The sequence below is a fragment of the Budorcas taxicolor genome, chromosome 16 (genome assembly GCF_023091745.1).
Source record: "Budorcas taxicolor isolate Tak-1 chromosome 16, Takin1.1, whole genome shotgun sequence".
Taxonomy (NCBI): domain Eukaryota; kingdom Metazoa; phylum Chordata; class Mammalia; order Artiodactyla; family Bovidae; genus Budorcas; species Budorcas taxicolor.
Genome location: NC_068925.1, coordinates 43,340,271 through 43,358,992, shown reverse-complemented (window position 1 = coordinate 43,358,992; position 18,722 = coordinate 43,340,271). Strand labels below are relative to the sequence as shown.

General features: G+C 47.7%; 1 protein-coding gene across 2 annotated transcripts in view; it reads right to left on the bottom strand.

Annotated features, from left to right (window-relative positions):
* Nucleotides 1-374: 374 nt before the first annotated feature.
* Nucleotides 375-18,722, bottom strand: part of MTOR (mechanistic target of rapamycin kinase) — a 125,223-nt gene continuing 106,875 nt past the window's right edge. For both annotated transcript variants that reach the window (XM_052654066.1, XM_052654067.1), the window contains exons 40-58: nucleotides 18,165-18,265; nucleotides 17,392-17,488; nucleotides 15,762-15,860; nucleotides 15,346-15,468; nucleotides 14,953-15,135; nucleotides 14,412-14,546; nucleotides 14,017-14,191; nucleotides 12,604-12,739; nucleotides 11,846-11,993; nucleotides 11,141-11,263; nucleotides 9,755-9,837; nucleotides 8,618-8,690; nucleotides 8,090-8,164; nucleotides 7,569-7,704; nucleotides 6,877-6,942; nucleotides 4,727-4,807; nucleotides 4,372-4,452; nucleotides 2,009-2,114; nucleotides 375-1,319 (exon numbers count right to left, since the gene is read on the bottom strand). In XM_052654066.1, the coding sequence (XP_052510026.1) occupies nucleotides 1,304-1,319; nucleotides 2,009-2,114; nucleotides 4,372-4,452; nucleotides 4,727-4,807; nucleotides 6,877-6,942; nucleotides 7,569-7,704; nucleotides 8,090-8,164; nucleotides 8,618-8,690; nucleotides 9,755-9,837; nucleotides 11,141-11,263; nucleotides 11,846-11,993; nucleotides 12,604-12,739; nucleotides 14,017-14,191; nucleotides 14,412-14,546; nucleotides 14,953-15,135; nucleotides 15,346-15,468; nucleotides 15,762-15,860; nucleotides 17,392-17,488; nucleotides 18,165-18,265 (2,037 nt within the window). In that variant the 3' untranslated portion in view covers nucleotides 375-1,303. The remainder of the gene's footprint in view (nucleotides 1,320-2,008; nucleotides 2,115-4,371; nucleotides 4,453-4,726; nucleotides 4,808-6,876; nucleotides 6,943-7,568; nucleotides 7,705-8,089; nucleotides 8,165-8,617; nucleotides 8,691-9,754; nucleotides 9,838-11,140; nucleotides 11,264-11,845; nucleotides 11,994-12,603; nucleotides 12,740-14,016; nucleotides 14,192-14,411; nucleotides 14,547-14,952; nucleotides 15,136-15,345; nucleotides 15,469-15,761; nucleotides 15,861-17,391; nucleotides 17,489-18,164; nucleotides 18,266-18,722) is intronic.

Sequence of the window (18,722 nt, the reverse complement as noted above, 5' to 3'; positions counted from 1 at the left end):
GCATGGCTCAGGTTCACACACACCCTTCCTGCACAGTACTGGGCTTTCACACCTCTTTTCTGATGAGGACGTCCTCACTTGCTTCATCTGACAGACTCCCACTCCCATTTAAGACCCCCGGCAAGGGTCCCCTTTCTGTGAGGCTCCCAGTGGAACCAGTGCCCCTTACCCAAGGCTCTCACGGCTCTCTCTTCGCACCAGGTGGCCGGGTGGCTCCTGAGAGATGTGGCTCTGTCTTGTCTGGCCTGGGAACACCACATAGAACCCTGTCCTGCACAGTCCCAGTACTCAGTGTTAGTGAATGTTGAAGGAATAACTGTTTCTTTCGTGAACTAATATACAGAAATAAAAAGCCACTCATATTCATGTTTTTAAAATTCTGATGTCTTTTATTGGCACAAAAATTATTCAGATACAACATGGTGTCTAGACATGGGTACACTTTATACTTTGTGCATTTCATTTAAGATTTCTTTTGCTCCTACTTCCCAACATGTACTAGACCTTCCCTCTCTGTGTCAGCACCTCCATGACAGCATTTCCATATTCCAAGGCCATGCTCCAAACGGAGGGCGTTCAGACCTCACTGAAGACATCCCAGAACCAGGCTGAGAAGGCCAGTGTGGGCCTCCTACTGCACTGTGATCCCCTCCGTGCACCTGCCCAGCCAAGGCTGCCTTGCGATCTGAACAGACTCTCCTCTAGTGGCTCGGGTCTTGGCTTGAAGTGTATATGTCGCAGCGTGGCGGGTGAGGCAGAAGACCGACCTTTCCCACCCATTTTGGCCCATCTTGCGAGGGTTGTTGCTGCGTCCACGGACCAGTGAGGTAATGAGATGGGCAAAGGCGATGAAGTCAGCTTCTCCACGTCTTTACAATCCAGAGTCCTAATCTGTGTCCTCCACGACCTGAGGCTTCATGACTGCGCTGAGTTTGCTGTGTCCATGTTGAGAGGAACGACTAGGCCATTCTCCTGTCAGCAAACACTTCTGAGTTCTTTTGTGAGTTAAGTCAAAACCCGTATTTCTAAAGTTAAAGATCTTCTGTTCCCCAAAATCAAGGGCTTGATTTCTGTAGTATTACTATGTTTACTGTCCTGGGAACCAAATCAAGCCTTATGTTTCCGACAATATATTCTTTAACAGCAGCTAGAAAGTTGGTTCAAACCAACTTATAATATACAGTAGTTCTTTTCATTTACATTTCAGAGCTGAACTTTCTGACCATGGTTTCAGTTTAGTGGAAGGAGACACCAAAGTACAAAAGCCTCAAGAGAAGTGCTGTGGGCACGTCTGTGCCTCCAGTTACCAGAAAGGACACCTAACGAGACAAGGAGAAAAGGAATATTTTAATAACCTGCGCTTCTTCAAAGCTTTATGCAGATATACTGAGAATGGAAAGAGCAAGGTCTGCCCACCCCCGGGACCCTCCCTGAGATCTCCCACAGCTAATTGTGCAGGACAGGCGTTATCGTTTCCAGCCCGCCAGACGCCTGCTGTGGTCCCGCAAGGACGCCTCTCCGTCACCCTCCCTCTCTAGTTTCTACCTTCAAGCATGCCTCAGGCGATTAATCAAAGCAGACCCCAGAGTGGTCCTTGAGGTTACAATCGCGGATGATAAATCTGTCTTTTCATCTCCTTCTCTCTGTCACCCCTCTGGCTTCTTTTCCTTTGCCTTTCCTGTATCTCTGAATTGACAGCAAAACCCCAGAAAGAACACCCCCACTCCTCAAATAAGGGGCCTCACCTATTCGTCTAAGTCAATTTAACATGTCATTTTAATTCACTTTGGTGTTTGCCTTCCAAATACACATCCATGTCTCCATTTTCCCCTTTTTGGAACAATGAGCACACCCAGTGAGTATAAACTTTTGAAGAGATGTGAGACACAGTTTCCCTCTATGGATACCCAATTTCCCTGTATGGATACCCCCACATGTCTTTTTTTGCGACTCTGGCTTTGGGACACAGGGTAGGGGCCTGATTGCTTATTTGAACAGAGGTGCTCACCAGCCAATGTAGCACTGGCAGAGGTTTTCATGGGATGTCGCTTGTTTGATGAGCAGCTCGACTTGTGTTGGGACATCCAGGGTTTCGTCATGAGAGAAGTCCCGACCTAGACATGAGGAACAAAAGTGTCCAGTGTGCACCAGGTACCAACCACCCAGCTCCACAGTCCCCCAGCCAGGCTCAACTGTCCACACAGCCTAAATCAGTTCCCCCTCATACGGGAATATAAATGCTACACAAATGCTACTTGGATTTTTAAATTCACCTCCACGTGACCCATAAACACCTAATATATACTAATAAACACACTGATATATACTCAGCTCTCAGTTTACAGAAGGTAAAGTCCTACAGTGGGCAGAGTACAGGAGTGGCAAAGATCTGGCCAGTGGGCTTCTATACCATAATTACCCTTGAGTAGGGCAAGTGGCCAAGAAGCCTCTTTCAATCCTACCAGCCTCTCCTTCCAGCCCCTTGTCTTGCAGGGCTGCCTGCTTTCATCACACACTCATAGTCTCCAGCCTTTCATGGGCACTCAGCACTGCCTGGCCAGCTGCTACGAAGTTCTCTCCTCTCCTTGAGCGTCCAAACCTCTCCTCTGGCTCCTGACCCTCGGCAGGTGCCCTCATCTCCTCCTCTAGAGCCAACTGACTCACTAAGGGCAGAGTTCAGAGCCCTGATATGTTGGGCAATGTTCGAGGTGCCAGCTTTGTTCAACACGAGCTCCCCCTTCCTCCTTTCCATCACCCCAGAGAGCGGGCCCTCCTCCCATTTAAGGCCAAATTCACTTGCACTGTGATCCACTGCCTCCCCTTTGTCAGGAGCCTTACAATACCGACCATGGTGCCTCTCACTCACATCTGCGACCCCCCCTGCCCCCACCATGTGCTCACTTTCTGTAAACACATTCCTCCTCCTGTTGAAGGAAACAGAACCGCTCATCCAACTTCTCCCTCTTTAGCTATGTCCTCTCTCCTCCCCGCACAGCCAGACTTCCTGAGAGCTTTGAAACTTGTCTCCGTTCCTTCTCTCACTTCGCATTCTCTTCCACTGCATTATTGTGGCTGCCAGGCTCATCAGAGCTCTCAGAAGGCCACCAGAGACCCAGAACCACCCCTGATCCCTCTCCACCCCTCACGGCTCATCATCAGTCCTTTGCATTTTCCTCCTAAACAGCTCTCGACTCCACCTCCACTGCCACCCTTGTCTAATCAACTGTCCAACTGGCATCGACTGTGGCAGCTGCTTCCTCCCCTCCAGATCCTGCTTCCCCCACAGTCAGAGCAGGCAGGATCTCACAATGCAAACCTGCCCAGCTCCCCTCCACCCCCTTAAAACTCTTCAGTGGTTTCTCACTGCCCACAAGATACAGGGTGAAAACAGAAGGCCCTGCATGGTCTGGCCCTGGCCCGCTCACAGTCCAAACACTTTGCATCGTGCTCCTCTCACCTTCTTGGGGCCAGTTTGGTCTGCCAGCCTTTCTGACCTTTTTTCTTGCCATTCTCCCTCCTACCACAGGGTCTTTGCACATGTTGTTTCCTTCACCTGGAAGAATCTGCCCTAATTAACTCCTCTAGCAAATTTTGGCTCCTCGGTAGTTTGCTGAGGGAAGCTTTTCTGGAACGCTTGGACTTAAATTCCCCTGTTACTGTCATCACAGCCCTAGTCTCTCTTCCACTTACAACAGTATTCCTCTTTAGAGTCTAAGTCCCAAGAAAGCAGGGAAGATGCCTGTTTTTAACCTACACTGTTCAACATCTAGCACTTGCAGGTGCTCAATGAACAAATATGCCTTGATGACAGAGCTTATGTGCTGGGCCTCCCACATCCCAGTTCATCCTCACCGCCTTCTGAATGAGGTGTTCTTGTCACTTTCTGGCCAGAGGAAGAGACACAGGCCTGTGGGGTCCCAGCGGTGGTGTTGGTCCTTTGGCCTCCCTGCCTTCCACCCCCACGTCACACCACTTGGTCAGTGTGACACGTTTCCTGTTCAAAAGTACATGGTGTTCCCATCCAGGCTCTCCACTCTGTCAGTTATCTCAGCACAGGTGGGCAATGAATCAAGTGGTCAGATTTACTCTAATATTCAGCCATGATGATTAATTTTCTTGAATTTGGCTGACTTTGGACTCAATAGAACTTTACTGTTAAACTTCACCGTTAAAACGAGATTAACAACATTACTTAAAGGAAGTTCACTGGTCATTAGAGAATCAGAGAGGATCCTTCACTGCTGGCCTCAGAGACACTCCAGTTAGCAGCACAGGGTCACACTTTAGGCACCAATACCACTGGAAACTGGGCTGAACACCCACTCAAGGAAATTTTATGTTCCTTTTAAGTAAACACATATATACACTCACCAGTGAGTTTATCTCGAACCCTGTTAATAATTTGAATAGCTTTCTTATTTAGGGCCTCTGGTTTCACCAAACCATCTCCAACTGGAATAAACAAAAACAGAAATAATAGTAAGATTGGATCATCATAACAGGTTCAATGCACACCGCTGTTTTTCTCACATATTCACTTTTGTAAGTGTGGAGCAATTCTTCTTCATCTATCACTGTCCTCAGAATATAATGAGAAATTCATGGGACCTTTGCTGCTCAAAGGCAGTTCTGTTGCTTCCTCTTACTGACCCTCCTCCTGGTGTTCACAGCTGCTCTTTTCTTAATGAGCTAGTAGCTGATGCAATTCTTCAGAGGCTGGACTTACTGAAAGAATGAATAGATTCTGGCACCGTGGTCCCCGTTTTCTTATGGGCTGGTTCCCCAAGTTCCACACCATCCAAAATTTCTAGGAGGAAAAAAAAATCAGCAGAAAATTAAAACACCAAGAAGCCACCATTCCAAGGTATTGGCTCTAATTCTTCATGTACGATCTCTCTTTTAACACCTGCCCCACCTGTCTCAGAGGATAAAGGAAATAGGAAGTGTTATGCTCTTTATGAATTTAACATTTTTTAGGGAGTTCCTGGGTTGTCTAGAGGTTAGGACTCAGTGATTTCACTGCTGTGGCTTGGGTTCAATCCCTAGTCAGGGAACTGAGATCCCGCAAACTGCATGGCACAACTCCCCCACCCCCTCAAAGAAAGGCCTGAAATCTGCATGAATTTGCAAACACACAGCATTAATAAAATGTTCTGACATACAGAATAGGCCCACAGGTCAAAGATCTGGCCACAAAATTTGGTTGGTTGGACCCAAACTGGTCATAACATAAAGAAAACTAGCTTTCAGAGGATCACACATGTGACTGAAATGTTATTCCTTGGAGGAATTTATACATCAACTCTGGGGAGAAGTCCACAGGCTTTAGCCTCACCCTCTGCTAACTGTGGCCTTCAGGAGAGGTATCTAGAATCAGAACTCTGAAGCTATTTACACAGTGCCCTGGGACACGACAGGTCTTCAAACCGAAGCTAGTGATGATAATACTTTAATTAATGAGTCCTTGGAACTTAACTTTTGAGGCACATACAAGCAACCAGGTCTACCACCACTGGTGCCACCAGAACAAGCTGTCCTAACTCCCCTCGGTATATCACAGGCGGCACATGGGAGTCACCCAATAATGTATGAACAAGGCAGACCCTGAGAGTTATACCAGTAAGTGTCATATAATCTGGGTGAGACCAGTCATCCGCATGAGGCCCCCAGACACTGTGGGTGATTCAGGGATTCCCAAGTCCTATCACGGTGTCCAAGGTGGAGTCCAAGCTATTCGTAGATGACACGGATCCAGGATGCCCATTTCCTGGCAAGAACACTCTCTTCCTTTCTACCCATCCAGATTCCACTCATCCAGTAAGGCTCAGCTTCAATTCTGCCAGCCCACGGGCTCCCTTAACCCTTGCAGTTCAGAGTGCTACCGCCTTTCTAAGGCCTACCACCCCCTGGTTCCCAACCAAACCACATGGCACCGGCCTACACAGTGCAGTGAGCTGCTCTTATTGAATATATACTCCGGGATTCTGTGCTTCCTCAGAGCATGCTCAGTATGTCACACTGTTTTCATACCTCTGAATACCATTTGACCTAGCTGGTAACCAATTGCAAATGTTCCATAAGTATTTGGAGAGAATATTTAACTGTTTTATATCCCAATGGTATTTCTAAAATATGACTGTGTAGGATGTTGCTGAATGTGGGGGTCAAAGGGTTGGGTTAGGGATAAGGGGCAAAGGGGAAGGGTAAACAAGTCAAACAGCTTGACTCTAAGATGTCTGAAAGCAGGGAATACATGGAGCCTGTTCTGGCTCTCAGAGGGGCGTTATCTTCTTGTAACCCTGCTTTGTGGACCACATTCCTGGGAACAGTGTTTCCTGTAGCTTCCTAGCTGCTCAGGCAACAGTGTGTGTATATTTCTGCTACTTCCATCTTCTCATTTCTGGGCTATTCCCAAAGCTTTAGAATTAAGGTAACGTAGCTAATAATTATCCCAGATACCATTAAAGGGCATGCTAAAAGACTGGCTAATATTCAGACATACTTAAAAAAATTTTTTTTAAAATTTATTTGACTCTGCTGGGTCTTAGCTGCAGCATATGGAATCTCTGATCTTAACTGTGGCATGTGGAATCTAATTCCTGGACCAGGGATCAAACCCAGGCCCCCTACACTGGGAGTGTGGAGTCTTACCCACTGGACCACCAGGGAAGTCCAATTCAGACAAACTTTTAATTGATTTATGTTTTTACATGTAGATTAAGATTGGATAGTGTGATCAAAATTTCTGAGCTTTAGGTACCCACTTCTTCCTGAAATACATTAGATGCTTATTACTTAAGTCATGCCTTAAAGGCAGTGACTTGCCCTATTCTAGAAATATCCTGGACAAAAAGAGGACAGTCTTTCAGCACTCACCTACTGACTGGCCAGCAGAGTAGGAATCGGTCCTCGTCCGTGATCGCTTGTTACCTTTGGTATTTGCTAGGGAAAGAAAGAAAAGGAGGGTTAAAAAGTGCTTCAAACTTTGATTTGAAAAAAACTTGGCTGATATACTTTCCCTTAATCATAAAAATATAATTTCCCCAAAGCCATAACTAAGATAAAACCAAAAACTTAACACTCAGGAGTAAACGGGTGGATATTCACAAGGCATCTGATCCTGCGGGGCATTTTATATGGCTGAGTGGGATTCAGACGATGTAAACTAGATAACAAGTGAGTAGAGAAGACGCCTCTGATTAGTAAACACCTTCTGAGGAGCTCGGAATGAAGAGTAGACTAAGACACTGTTCAGACAGCACAACTGTTTGCAAATTTTGTAAAAATTCCATCTGCTATTCAATATGAAACCTAACAGAAGTCACTAGAGTACTTATTTATTCTGAAAAATGCTTTAATCAAGATCTAAACTGATGACCAGAGTTTTCTTAGTTAATAAAAATACTTGAAATTGATTTCCAGCCACCACAGCTGCCCTGTGGAAGTGTGGTGTGGCAGCTGAGTCCTGGGTCTTGGGCTCTGTGTGTGAAGCCTGGCAGGACTGTGAACTGGCCACGCCCATTGTGGGAAGGGTGAACCCCAGCACCCAGGCTCTTGCTGAGACTCACTGTCCATCAGCCTCCAGTTCAGCAGGGGGTCATAGACGAAGGCTTCCAGCACGGCCATGACGCTGTCCTTGTGCTCCCGGAGCACCTCCATCACGGTGTGGCACGTGATCCTGTAGTTGCCATCAAGGCCCGTGACCTGCAGATGAGCCAGAGCTGATCACCACGGAAGTCACCACGCTGGTCCCCGAAGGCCTTACCACCCAGCATCACCTCAGAGGGTGTGTCACCCCATTCAGAGAGAGGGCATGGCCATCACGGAGGGGCCAGGCTGGGAACGCCTCAGAGCAAAGAGTCAGGACTGTCATTCATACGGAACAAGGTCTGGCGTAAAGGCTGGGTAAGACTTTTAAAGACTGATCATTTCTAACAGGGTAGAAAATATCTGTTAGAGGATACGACTACAGCATAAGCTGGGCATTTGAGGAGCTGGAGATCTAACAAGGAAGAAAGTCTGTCCTTGGAGAGGGGATAGAACTGTACTGGTCCTACTTCAAAGCAGCTTGTTACCAACATCCACTCACCTCCATAGCATTGGTCAGCATTCTCGTTAGTCTAAATGGAATCTTCTCTGGGAATTTCTCTCTGGTCATAGCAACCTAAGGGTAATAAAGGGAAAACCCAGGTCCACTGAGACTGCCTTCCTCAGCTGGAGCCAGGTGCAGGTAGGTGGCTTTCCTGTGCATCACCAGCACTGATTTCAACTAGAGCATAGAAAGGAAGCAGAGTGAGTCTAGTTTAGTGATGGGACTTATCGCTGTAATTTAAGACAGCTAAAAATTTAAAAATAAAAAAAGAGAAGATGGGGAGTGGGGAGGGAGAGAGAGAAAAAAGGTAAGTGTGTATCATGCCCAGGCCTTCAACCAGCATCTCCTTTTCTGAGTCCTGTAACAGCAAGAGTCAAACAGCACATACTTCATCTGTTAGACTGATGTTCTATCACCTTGAGAGAAGAGTCAGGGGTAAGAATACGGCATTTGGGCTTTTAAGTTTGCCTAAATGGTTGGAGTAGGGTAGAAGGTGGTCCTCTGGGTTCTGGAACATATGCTCACCTCAAAGCAGTCCCCAAAGTCAATGTGCAGAATCTTTCCACTCAGCCGGTCCAGCATCAGGTTGGATGGATGTCTGAGAAACAGAAGAGAGAACAGCTCGGATGAACAAATCCCCAAGTCTGTGAGACTCTAGGCCAAGGGTTGGTAATGACAGCACTCAGGCCAAAGGCAGCACTCCACCCCGAACTTTTACAAATAATTTTTATTGGAACACAGTCATACTCATTTGTTCATGCATTGTTTTGGGCTGCTTTTGTGCTGTAGCAGCAGAGATGAGTACTTGTGATGGAGACTGTAAGGCCAGAGAAGCCTAAGATATTTACTGTTTGGCCCTTTACAGAAAAAGTGTGCTGACCCCTGCTCTAGGGCTCAAATGAGAATTGACCTGTGTGAATCACAAGTTGCTCCATGATACCAAGACAGTTTGTTTCCCCAAGGTCTTTGGTCACAGGATAAACGGTCACAGGTTTCTGGCAGTGCTGGCATCTCAGAGTGACAAGGCTCTTCGAGACAGACTCTCATCTCCCTGAGTCCCGAGCTCCTCCAGGCAGGAGCATCTGGGTATTCTGGACATGTGCTCTACCAAGTTTTTTAAAAACAGGAATTTATTATTTTTGTGGGATTAAATTTTTTTACTCTCAAATAATTGCATGAGAATGACCCCAGAAGAAAAATTGTAGACATCAGAATATTATTATTTTTAAAAATTTCTGAACATTCCTAAATGACTTCTGCAGTCAGTACATTTGGATGAAATTTAATATGTAGAAATATCAGAGGGATCTATTTTGGTTGGTTTTAATTACAGAAATAAGATTATTTATCTTAGCATAGTGATGATTGATAAATGTTTATTGAATCAATAAAATCAACTGGATTTCACATGGATTTTAATACATTAAACCAACCTATGGAGAAAGTACCCCTGAACTATGGTTTTTCTTCTCTTTAGTTTGACGTGTTGTTTTGATGGCATGGACAATAATAGGGGACTAAGGTTGATGCTGCAAAAAACAGCTGAAGTACAAAATACAAATATTTACCAAATGGTCATAAAGCTCACTGCAAAACAAAATGAAATCATTCATGAAAACTATATAATGGAGAAAGAAGATTCAAAGAAACAAATTCACTTACCTATCGCCCAGGCCCAAAATATACCCAACCATAGACATGACTGCTAAAGAGCGGGTATAATTGGTTCTTCGATCAAACCACACCTAGAACACAGAAGCACATGTGAACCAAGGCTCTGAAAACTAACTGGTTTTCAACACAATTATATCCTAATCAGTTGTTTGCTTCAACAATAACCAGTTAGAATGTATAAGGGAACAAAAATTATTCATAATTACACAATTAATAAACTCTGCTCAGAATAAACTTAATTGGAAATGTGTAGAACTTAGATGACTAAGTAAATTAAACTTTGCTTAGAAATATAGAGACTAGAGTAAATGAAAATATCCATTTAAGGCTATCCACTTAAGATTGAAAAGATGTAATATCCTTCCAGATTATTTAATACATTTAATGTAATTTCAATAAAAGTTTCTTGGGAATCTTGACAAAATGATCCTAAAATTTACCTGGAAAAAAATTACATGTAAATAACTAGTGAGAAAAGACTTGTATTAATAGTGGGATACTTGAGGATAAATAGGCAGAAAGATCAATGATACAGAAATTCTAGAAAGAAATTCAAGGGCATTTAAGAATTTAGTATATAATAAAAGTTGACTTTGTTACAGGATGGATTATTTGGTAATACTGTGTGTGTGCTAAGTCACTCCAGTAGTGTCTGACTCTTTGCAACCCCATGGACTGTAGCCTGCCAGGCTCCTCTGTTTATGGGATTCTTCAGGCAAGAATACTAGAGAGGGTTGCCATGCCCTCCTCTAGGGGATCTTTCCGACACAGGGATCGAATATGTGTCTCTTGCATCTCTTGCATTCGCAGGCAGGTTCTTTACCGCTAGCATCACCTGGGAAGCCCCTGGTAATACTGTCATGTTAGTTAATCACCTTAAAAAAATAAAATCTATACCCTAACTTTAAATTCCAACTTAGGTTAAGGATTTAAATGTAAAAACAAATCTTATAATTAGTACAAGAAAATCTTGAGGTGGAGAGAGCATTTCTAAATATAAGCCAAAGAAACTTTAAAGAAAGGATTAAAAAAAAATCTATTAACTTCTAACATTTAAAAATGTACATCAAAACCAAAACAAAATAAAAACTTCAAACCTAGAAACATACTATTAACGAAATTGAAAAACCAGATACATAGGAAATTAATGATATATATGAAAAAGATTTAACAGCCTTAATAAAATACTACTGTAAGCAATGGTTGAAACATGAAACTATCTACAGCTAGACTACGTGGCTCGGCCATTCGGTTTCTGCTCTAAAAGGCTACACATCACCTACGGCTAATCGTTACAGAACACGTCCACCAAGTGTACAGGAGCAAACAAGCCTTCCTGATGAGAGGGGAGGTTGGGGTGCAGGGGCGCCATACCTCGGAGCTAGGGCTCTTCAGCCACAGCAGTTTGGCCAGGTCATCCCCAGCTGTGTTGTTGACAGCGTGCTCAAACACCTCGACCTTCTGCATCAGAGTTAGATGGTCATAGTCCGGAGCCATCTGCACCAAGACACAAGTCCGAGATGAGCAACGCATATCCGGGAAGAAACAAGGCTCTGAGGCCAGGCAGAGATGGGTTCTGATTTCACCACTGCCACCAAAAGGAGAAGCAGTGGCCACTCTAACCTGAGGACCACAGGAGGGGCCAGGGCACAAGGGGCAAGCATCAGGCCTTGCCTCGGTACCAGCTTCAGTGTGAACGAGAGCACTGGGAGGTTCATAAACTTTCTCACTTTTCTCCCTCACACATCTACTGAACACTGCTTCCCTGCTTCCCCATTCAGCCAGTCAGCGCTGTGTACCATGTTAGGATCAGCAGATGTATGTTGCCTGATGAATAATACTGTCCAGTCTCATGGAGGGTGATGAAAACCTAATTGCTGGGCTTTAGGATCCTTGTTTCTTAGAGAAGGTTATCTGCTTAAAGACTCATACCATTAATCCTTTGTCAACAGCTAATTCCCTTGAATAGATTTTTCAGTGATGGAACAAGGAAAACAGCTCTGTACTAATTCCTGAACTGACTTGCCAGCTTCACCCTCAAGAAACCGAAGGGTTGGGTCTGGCAGCCTCATCACGTACCCGTAGCATGATGCGATGCTCAATGTTGAGAAGGATCTTCTTTTTCTCCCTGTAGTCCCGGATGAGGGCGTGCAGCGTGTCACAGTGGGGCACCCAGCCGATGAGGCCCGAGTTGGTTGATAATGGAATGACAGCGTATCTCTGGATGCTAAAGCCCACAGGAAAGCAGGGTCAATGAACAGAAAACAGAGCAGACCTTTGAGCCACTCGTGGCATATGCAAACTGGTTTTAATGAGCCTATCCACACAAGGCTGTTGTGGGGCATGTGATGAGGGACGTGGTGCAATGCATAAAACCTAAAACACAATTGGGGCTGATGGTATAAAGGTACCACCAGTGTTCCCAACCTGCCTAACAAACTCACTGCTTTGGGGGAACAATCCCATGATGACTTCTAAGCCTAAAATGACCTCCCCACTTAACATCCATGTTCTTAACAGAAAGAGGAGTGAGAGAAGCCTGAGGACAGGACGGGCTTGATAGGGCGGTCATTTCATTTGGCATAGAACACATCAAATTTGTGGAACCTCTCATCTAAAGGCCATGAAATGTTCCTTTCTGAGTCCTCTGAAGGACTTCCCCTGAGAACACTCTAAACCAATGGAGAGTCTTTCTCTTTGACATCTTGGCTACTGATGACCTCCTGTCAGGTACAGAATCATTTACTTGGCAAAGGTAAGTGACGACCTGGAAGAGAAGTAAGAAATAACTAGATTTCTCTAGTTATCTAGGGCTGTCTCTGTGGCATCCTGAATACCTGAGGTTTTTCCGAAGAGACGTTGGGTCATTGGCCAGAAGGGTGTTGACCAGGCCGAAGAGCTGCATCACCCGTTCATCCTGCCGCAGGTCCTCATGACCCTTCAGGAGGAAGACAAACTCGTGCCCGTTGCTGCCTGTGGGGAGTGAAGCGGGGAGCAGTCAGCGAGGATCAGAGGGTTTCCATCCTGTTGGCTGGGGGACCACCACTGCATTCGCAGGTCGGGAGACACATACCATACCCAGTCACACTGTCCTGACAAACGGAAGAAATGTGCCCTAAAATGGGTGAATGGCCATCAAAAGAATGGCCTTCTTTTTGATGGTCCCCCAGTGACACGTTCGACTCAACAGAAAGTAAAGTTTTTTAAAAAGCTCCATCTTCAAGTGCCAGGAATGAGTCTGTACAGAGATGGTCACTCTACATGTTACCTCCCCAACCCACTCTCTGTCCTGCTCTGACCTTAGAAGCCTGGACTCCTAGAGACCACAGCCCCTGGACTCCCTGGTGTGCTTGGCGAATGGGGGCACTGTCAAAAGGTTAGAGGGTAGAAGAGGGAGAGGTCGGGGTAACTGCCCCTGACAACTGGCCAGGTTCTGGTTCTAGAAGTAGCTCCCTCCCTTGGTCTGGACCACGGCGTCAGGGGATGCCTTCTCTTTCTAGGTTACAGCCCTTGCCGGGCTCCGTGCCCTCTAGGTCTGAAGGGCGGGGGTGAATAATTATACACTTCATACTGCTGGCCCTCTTAACTCAGCCATGCCTCTGAAAACAGTCCTTCATTAAAGTCTCTTTAGTTAGAAGCTGCTGAAAGCTGACCAACACGCATGTTAGTATTAGAAGACACCAGCCTACAGAGACAACCACCCAGCATTCGCCACCGCTGGTGAATAATCACTGTTTAAGAAACATGAGTACTGTTAAAGGTGTGAGAGCTCCGAGTACCAGCAGAACACTCAGGCCTTCAAAACCACCCTCCTGGTGGCCCGCCGCACTGTCAGAGCTACTGCTTCACTGAGTTCACTTTACAAAGCCTCCCCGCAGAGAGGATGTGAAGTATAAAGGACACTTCAGCCCAGGTGGCCTTCCTCAACATGGCCTGTCACCTGCTGTGCTGCATCCGCAGCCTCTTTCTTCCTGATCAGCCCCCTGACCGGCCCCTTGCCAAACCCACCTCCGTGCTGTAGGCCTGCACGGTTCCCTTCCACCTGCACTGGGGTAGGGCTGATAGGCCTCACCTAAGGAAGCACAACAGTAGGAATCAACTAGAAGTCCCAGCGAGGATGTCCTTCACTCGACTCTCAATACACGGGAGAAAGGTTAGTGGTGTGGACAGCAAGCAGTCGCGTCAGGAGGGGAGGGGTCCCCCGGGCTGGGAGGGAGACTCGAGTACCAAAAGTGCACGAGGGGCCTTACCCATAAGAGTCAGCTTCCGGGGCCTCTGCTTGGATGTGATGACTTGCAGAGACGGCGCAATGGACTGAATGCGAATGATGGGCTGGTTGGGGTCATAAGTTCCCGGCACAGCCAGTTCCAGATCCCGGCACATCAGAAGTTTAGGGGAGACGTACTGCAGCTCTAAGGATGTGAGCTGTGAATGGTTACCACAGGGTTTAGCTTTCTGCCTCTCAGGAGGAACTGAAATGCCGTTTACATATTTTTCAATGGATTGCTAGTAGCCATGCCTTGTCCCAAAGTCCGCAGGTAGAAGTGGAGCCAGGTGCTGGGGACTTAGTATCAGAATGTTCACAGGCAGCGGAACAGAAAGGACTATAATGACTGGTAACCCTGTTAGAGCCATGAGATCCTACCTGAGGCAGCTGCTTGGAGATTCGTCTGAATACATGGTAATAGAGGTCCCAGGCTTGGGTGAGGTCCTTGACGTTCCCTGATTTCATGTACTTCCTGCACCATTCCTGGGCCTCCATTAAATCTCGACCATATGCCTGAGAGGGGAAGCAGGAGAATGAATAAGGTGTCACTTGTGTTGACTAAGCCCAACTCTGAGTCCCCAGCAGGCAGCAGAACTGCTCGGGAGGGTATGCTGGCCGGATGGCACTGGCTGGGTTGCTCGGCAGCTTTCCAGTCCTGGAGTCCAACCCTCAGGATGGCTTCTCAGGTAAAGTGAGGTTGGAAGAAAGACGAGATGGCCTTGTGAGGTACCTCGTGGTTTTCTAGTTAAAGTTTTGGAAGGGTTCTTGTAACTTGATGACAATTCTATTTCTGGTGTTTTATATCCTGTGACCTCCCTCCTAAAATACATTTTATTCAAGTCAGCAGAAAGGTTAGAGGGAAAGGAGTCTGCTAAAGACTTTGGGGTCCCGTCAGTTCATGTCTTTCTTTATCCCATACCTGGTTAAATGATGTTTCCTTCAGTGTCTGGGGTCCCCGCTCCATCATGGCGTGCAGGGGCTCCAGCACCTCGAACATGCCTTTCACGTTCCTCTCCCCAAAGTACAAGCGAGATGCCTCTTCCAGGCCTTCATGCCACATCTCGTGCCAGAGGATGGCCACTCGGATCAGCTCCTCACTCACCTGGATCAGAAAGGGGATGGAGGGACGTGCTCAGGGTGAGCTAAGCTCAGAAAGGCCCATCTCGGAGAAACAGGAGGAACTCCTTCCGGCAGAGGGAGTACACGGCCTCGCCCTGAGGAAGGAAGGCCATCTCACTCGAGACCTCTGCTTGGTGGCTCGAGCGTCTCATTCGAGACCTCTGCTTGGTGGCTCGAGTCTGCCTGGACTCACCATCATGGCCTGCTGCACCAGGGTGTTGCTGTGTTCGCACATGTTCTTCAGGATTTTGTTGGCTGCGTTGTGCCGGGCCGTGGTGGTGGACTTGGAGGCCACTGTCAGCGGGTAGATGAGGGCCTGAAGCAAGCACAGAAGGAGCGTTTGCCAACGTGTAAAAGGAGGATGACAAGAGTATGGTGCTGACACTCATCCGAGTCTACCAGGCAGGGGCTGTGTGGCCTTGGGCGGAATTTTTTCTTTCCCAGAAGACCCTGGGTCCCTGAGCCTGTCAGCTGGGCAGACGCTCCTGGGGGCAGGACAGGACTCTTGGCTCCCAGGGGCATTTGTGTCCCTAGAGTGGTTTAGGAAAGGTTGATGGCCAAATCAAAGGTCAGTGGTTAGACAGAAAAGTGCCCGGGGACTCCACGCACCTGGGGGTGGTACCGACCAATGTCTGTGAGAAGCTGGTGGATAAGACGTCCCACCAGGGGCCTCGGCGTATCAATTCTTGCAATGAGCTGAGGTATAACCTGATATTCAGAAAGACACAGTATGCAGCCTATGAGATGTGGAAACAACTCCAGTTATTCTTCTGAGCCATGAACAGCTCTTGCAACTGGTTTGATAGATACTGCTGGGCATGGAAATGGTTTATCCTTTTCAGTTCTCTAAAGGAATAGAAGAAAATGTGGAGTCTTGACCTTGGGGGTGGATCGCTGCTTCCTTACCATTGTATAGTGCGTGCTCCTCTCAACACTGCATGATTCTAAGAGAGACAACGAGCAAGACCTGACCCATCCCTCACCAGTAACCCAGTGCCCTCACCTGAAATCCACCTGTCCCCACCTGTAACCCAGTGCCCTCACCTGAAATCCACCTGTCCCCACCTGTAACTCAGTGCCCTCACCTGTAACCCAGTGCCCTCACCTGAAACCCACCTGTCCCCACCTGTAACTCAGTGCCCTCACCTGTAACCCAGTGCCCTCACCTGAAACCCACCTGTCCCCACCTGTAACCCAGTGGTGCCCTCACCAGTAACCCAGTGCCCTCACCTGTAACCCAGTGCTCTCACCTGTAACCCAGTGTCCTCACCTATAACCTAGTGCCCTCACTTGAAATCCACCTGTCCCAACCTGTAACTCAGTGCTCTCACCTGTACCTCAGTGTCCTCACCTGTAACCCGGTGCCCTCACCTGAAATCCACCTGTCCCCACCTGTAACCCAGTGCCCTCACCTGAAATCTACCTGTCCTCACCTGTAACCCAGTGCCCCACCTGTAACCCAGTGCCCTCACCTGTAACCCAGTGCTTTCACCTGTAACCCAGTGCCCTCACCTGTAACCCAATGTCCTCACCTGTAACCCAGTGCCCTCACCTGAAATCCACCTGTCCCCACCTGTAACCCAGTATCCTCACCTATAGCCCAGTGCCTTCACCTGAAATCCACCTGTCCTCACCTATAACCCAGTGCCCCACTTGTAACCCAGTGCTCTCACCTGCAACCCAGTGCCCTCACTTGTAACCCAGTGCTCTCACCTGTAACCCAGTGCCCTCACTTGTAACCCAGTGTCCTCACCTGTAACCCAGTGTCCTCACCTGAAATCCACCTGTCCCCACCTGTAACCTAGTGCCCTCACCTGAAATCCACCTGTCCTCACCTGTAACCCAGTGTCCTCACCTGAAATCCACCTGTCCTCACCTGTAACCCAGTGCCCTCACCTGTAACCCTGTGTCCTCAGCTGTAACCCGGTGCCCTCACCTGAAATCCACCTGTCCCCACCTGTAACCCAGTGTCCTCACCTGAAATCTACCTGTTCCCACCTGCAACCCAGTATCCTCACCTGAAATCCACCTGTCCCCACCTGTAACCCAGTGCCCTCACCTGTAACCCAGTGCTCACCTGAAATCCACCTGTCCCCACCTGTAACCCAGTGCCCTCACCTGTAACCCAGTGCTCTCACCTGAAATCCACCTGTCCCCACCTGTACCCCAGTGTCCTCACCTGAAATCTACCTGCCCTCACCTGTAACCAATGTCCTCACCTGTAACCCAGTGCCCTTACCTGTAACCAAGTGTCAATCTGGATTGCTTTCACCCCTTCCACTAAGGCTTCATTTACATCTGGCCAGTGACCATAATCAAACCATAAGGTGAGAACTCTGGAAAAGAAAAAGGAAAGTCTTAGAAACTTTAATTTGCCAGGTTTTGCCTGTTTTCTCATCTTTGAGACTCTTGAAGAGAAGTGCTGGCGGGGTCCCAGAGCAGTGGCTCCAGTGTGCTTGGTCTTGGGAGCACTTAGGAGTGGGGTGGTGGTGGTGGCTGGCAGTGCCTGACTGGACACAGACCATCCCCGGGGAATGCCTTGCCACTCCAGACAACAGGGAGGGATCACCATGCCACCAGCTCATACATCTAAGAGATGAGTCCATGGATAAGCTTTGCATGTGTAGGAAGACTTGCCTCTAACACAGCAGTAACTAGCAAACTTGGCACTTAGCCGGGAAACCCCCAGACGCAGGAGGGCTGGACACTGACAGCCTCTGGACTGACCAGCCTGTGCTATTTGTTTGGGCCTCTCAGAGTCACCTCCGAAAGCTGAAGGGATTCTAGCAATATTCTGAGAAAGAGTTGGGCGGCTTCTTCCTACGGAACAGGTTACACACCGGAGTCCTCAGGCACTGCTCCTTCCTCTTTGCATATTTCACCCATATGAGTGAGGCCCAGTAACCTGTGACTCTGGGATGTACTCACGGGGGTGGGAGGGAAAGAGGACTTTACGGGTGACTCCTGTGACCTGCCCCCGACATGGCCCACCAGGACTTCCCTTCCTGATACCTGAGCGTGTCCTGGAGGTTGTTGCCTCGTGACAAGGAGATGGAACGGAAGAAGCCCTGGACAGCAGGGACAGTGTACATCAAGAGGGTTTTAGACAAATCCTGTTGGAATACACATATGTTAGTGACACTCCCACCTCAGCTTTCTCATCTGTAAAATGGGCAGAACAGCCCACTAAATAGCACATCTCCAAGAGTGGTTATGAAGATTAAATCAATTAATGCACAAAAAGCTTTTAGATCAGCACCTGACATGTAGCAAGCACCCAGTAACTACAATGGTGCCCTAACTGTTAATATCTTGGGCTAACAGTAGCTTCCTGGACAGGGTGGCAGAGGAGGTGGGACCAAGACCCTGAACATGCTGATCTCTGGGCTTCTCAGCTGCCCCAGAGCTTGAACTGACTGCCCCAGGGGAAGTGGAAGGGGAGAGAAAAAAAACAAGAGTGGATTCCGCTGGGCTCTGTGCTCAGAGTAGGTCCGCAGATGTGCAGGCCACCCCCACACAGGTGCGGAGAATGAGCTCAGCCACGTGGGAGGCATGACAAGGACCTCATTC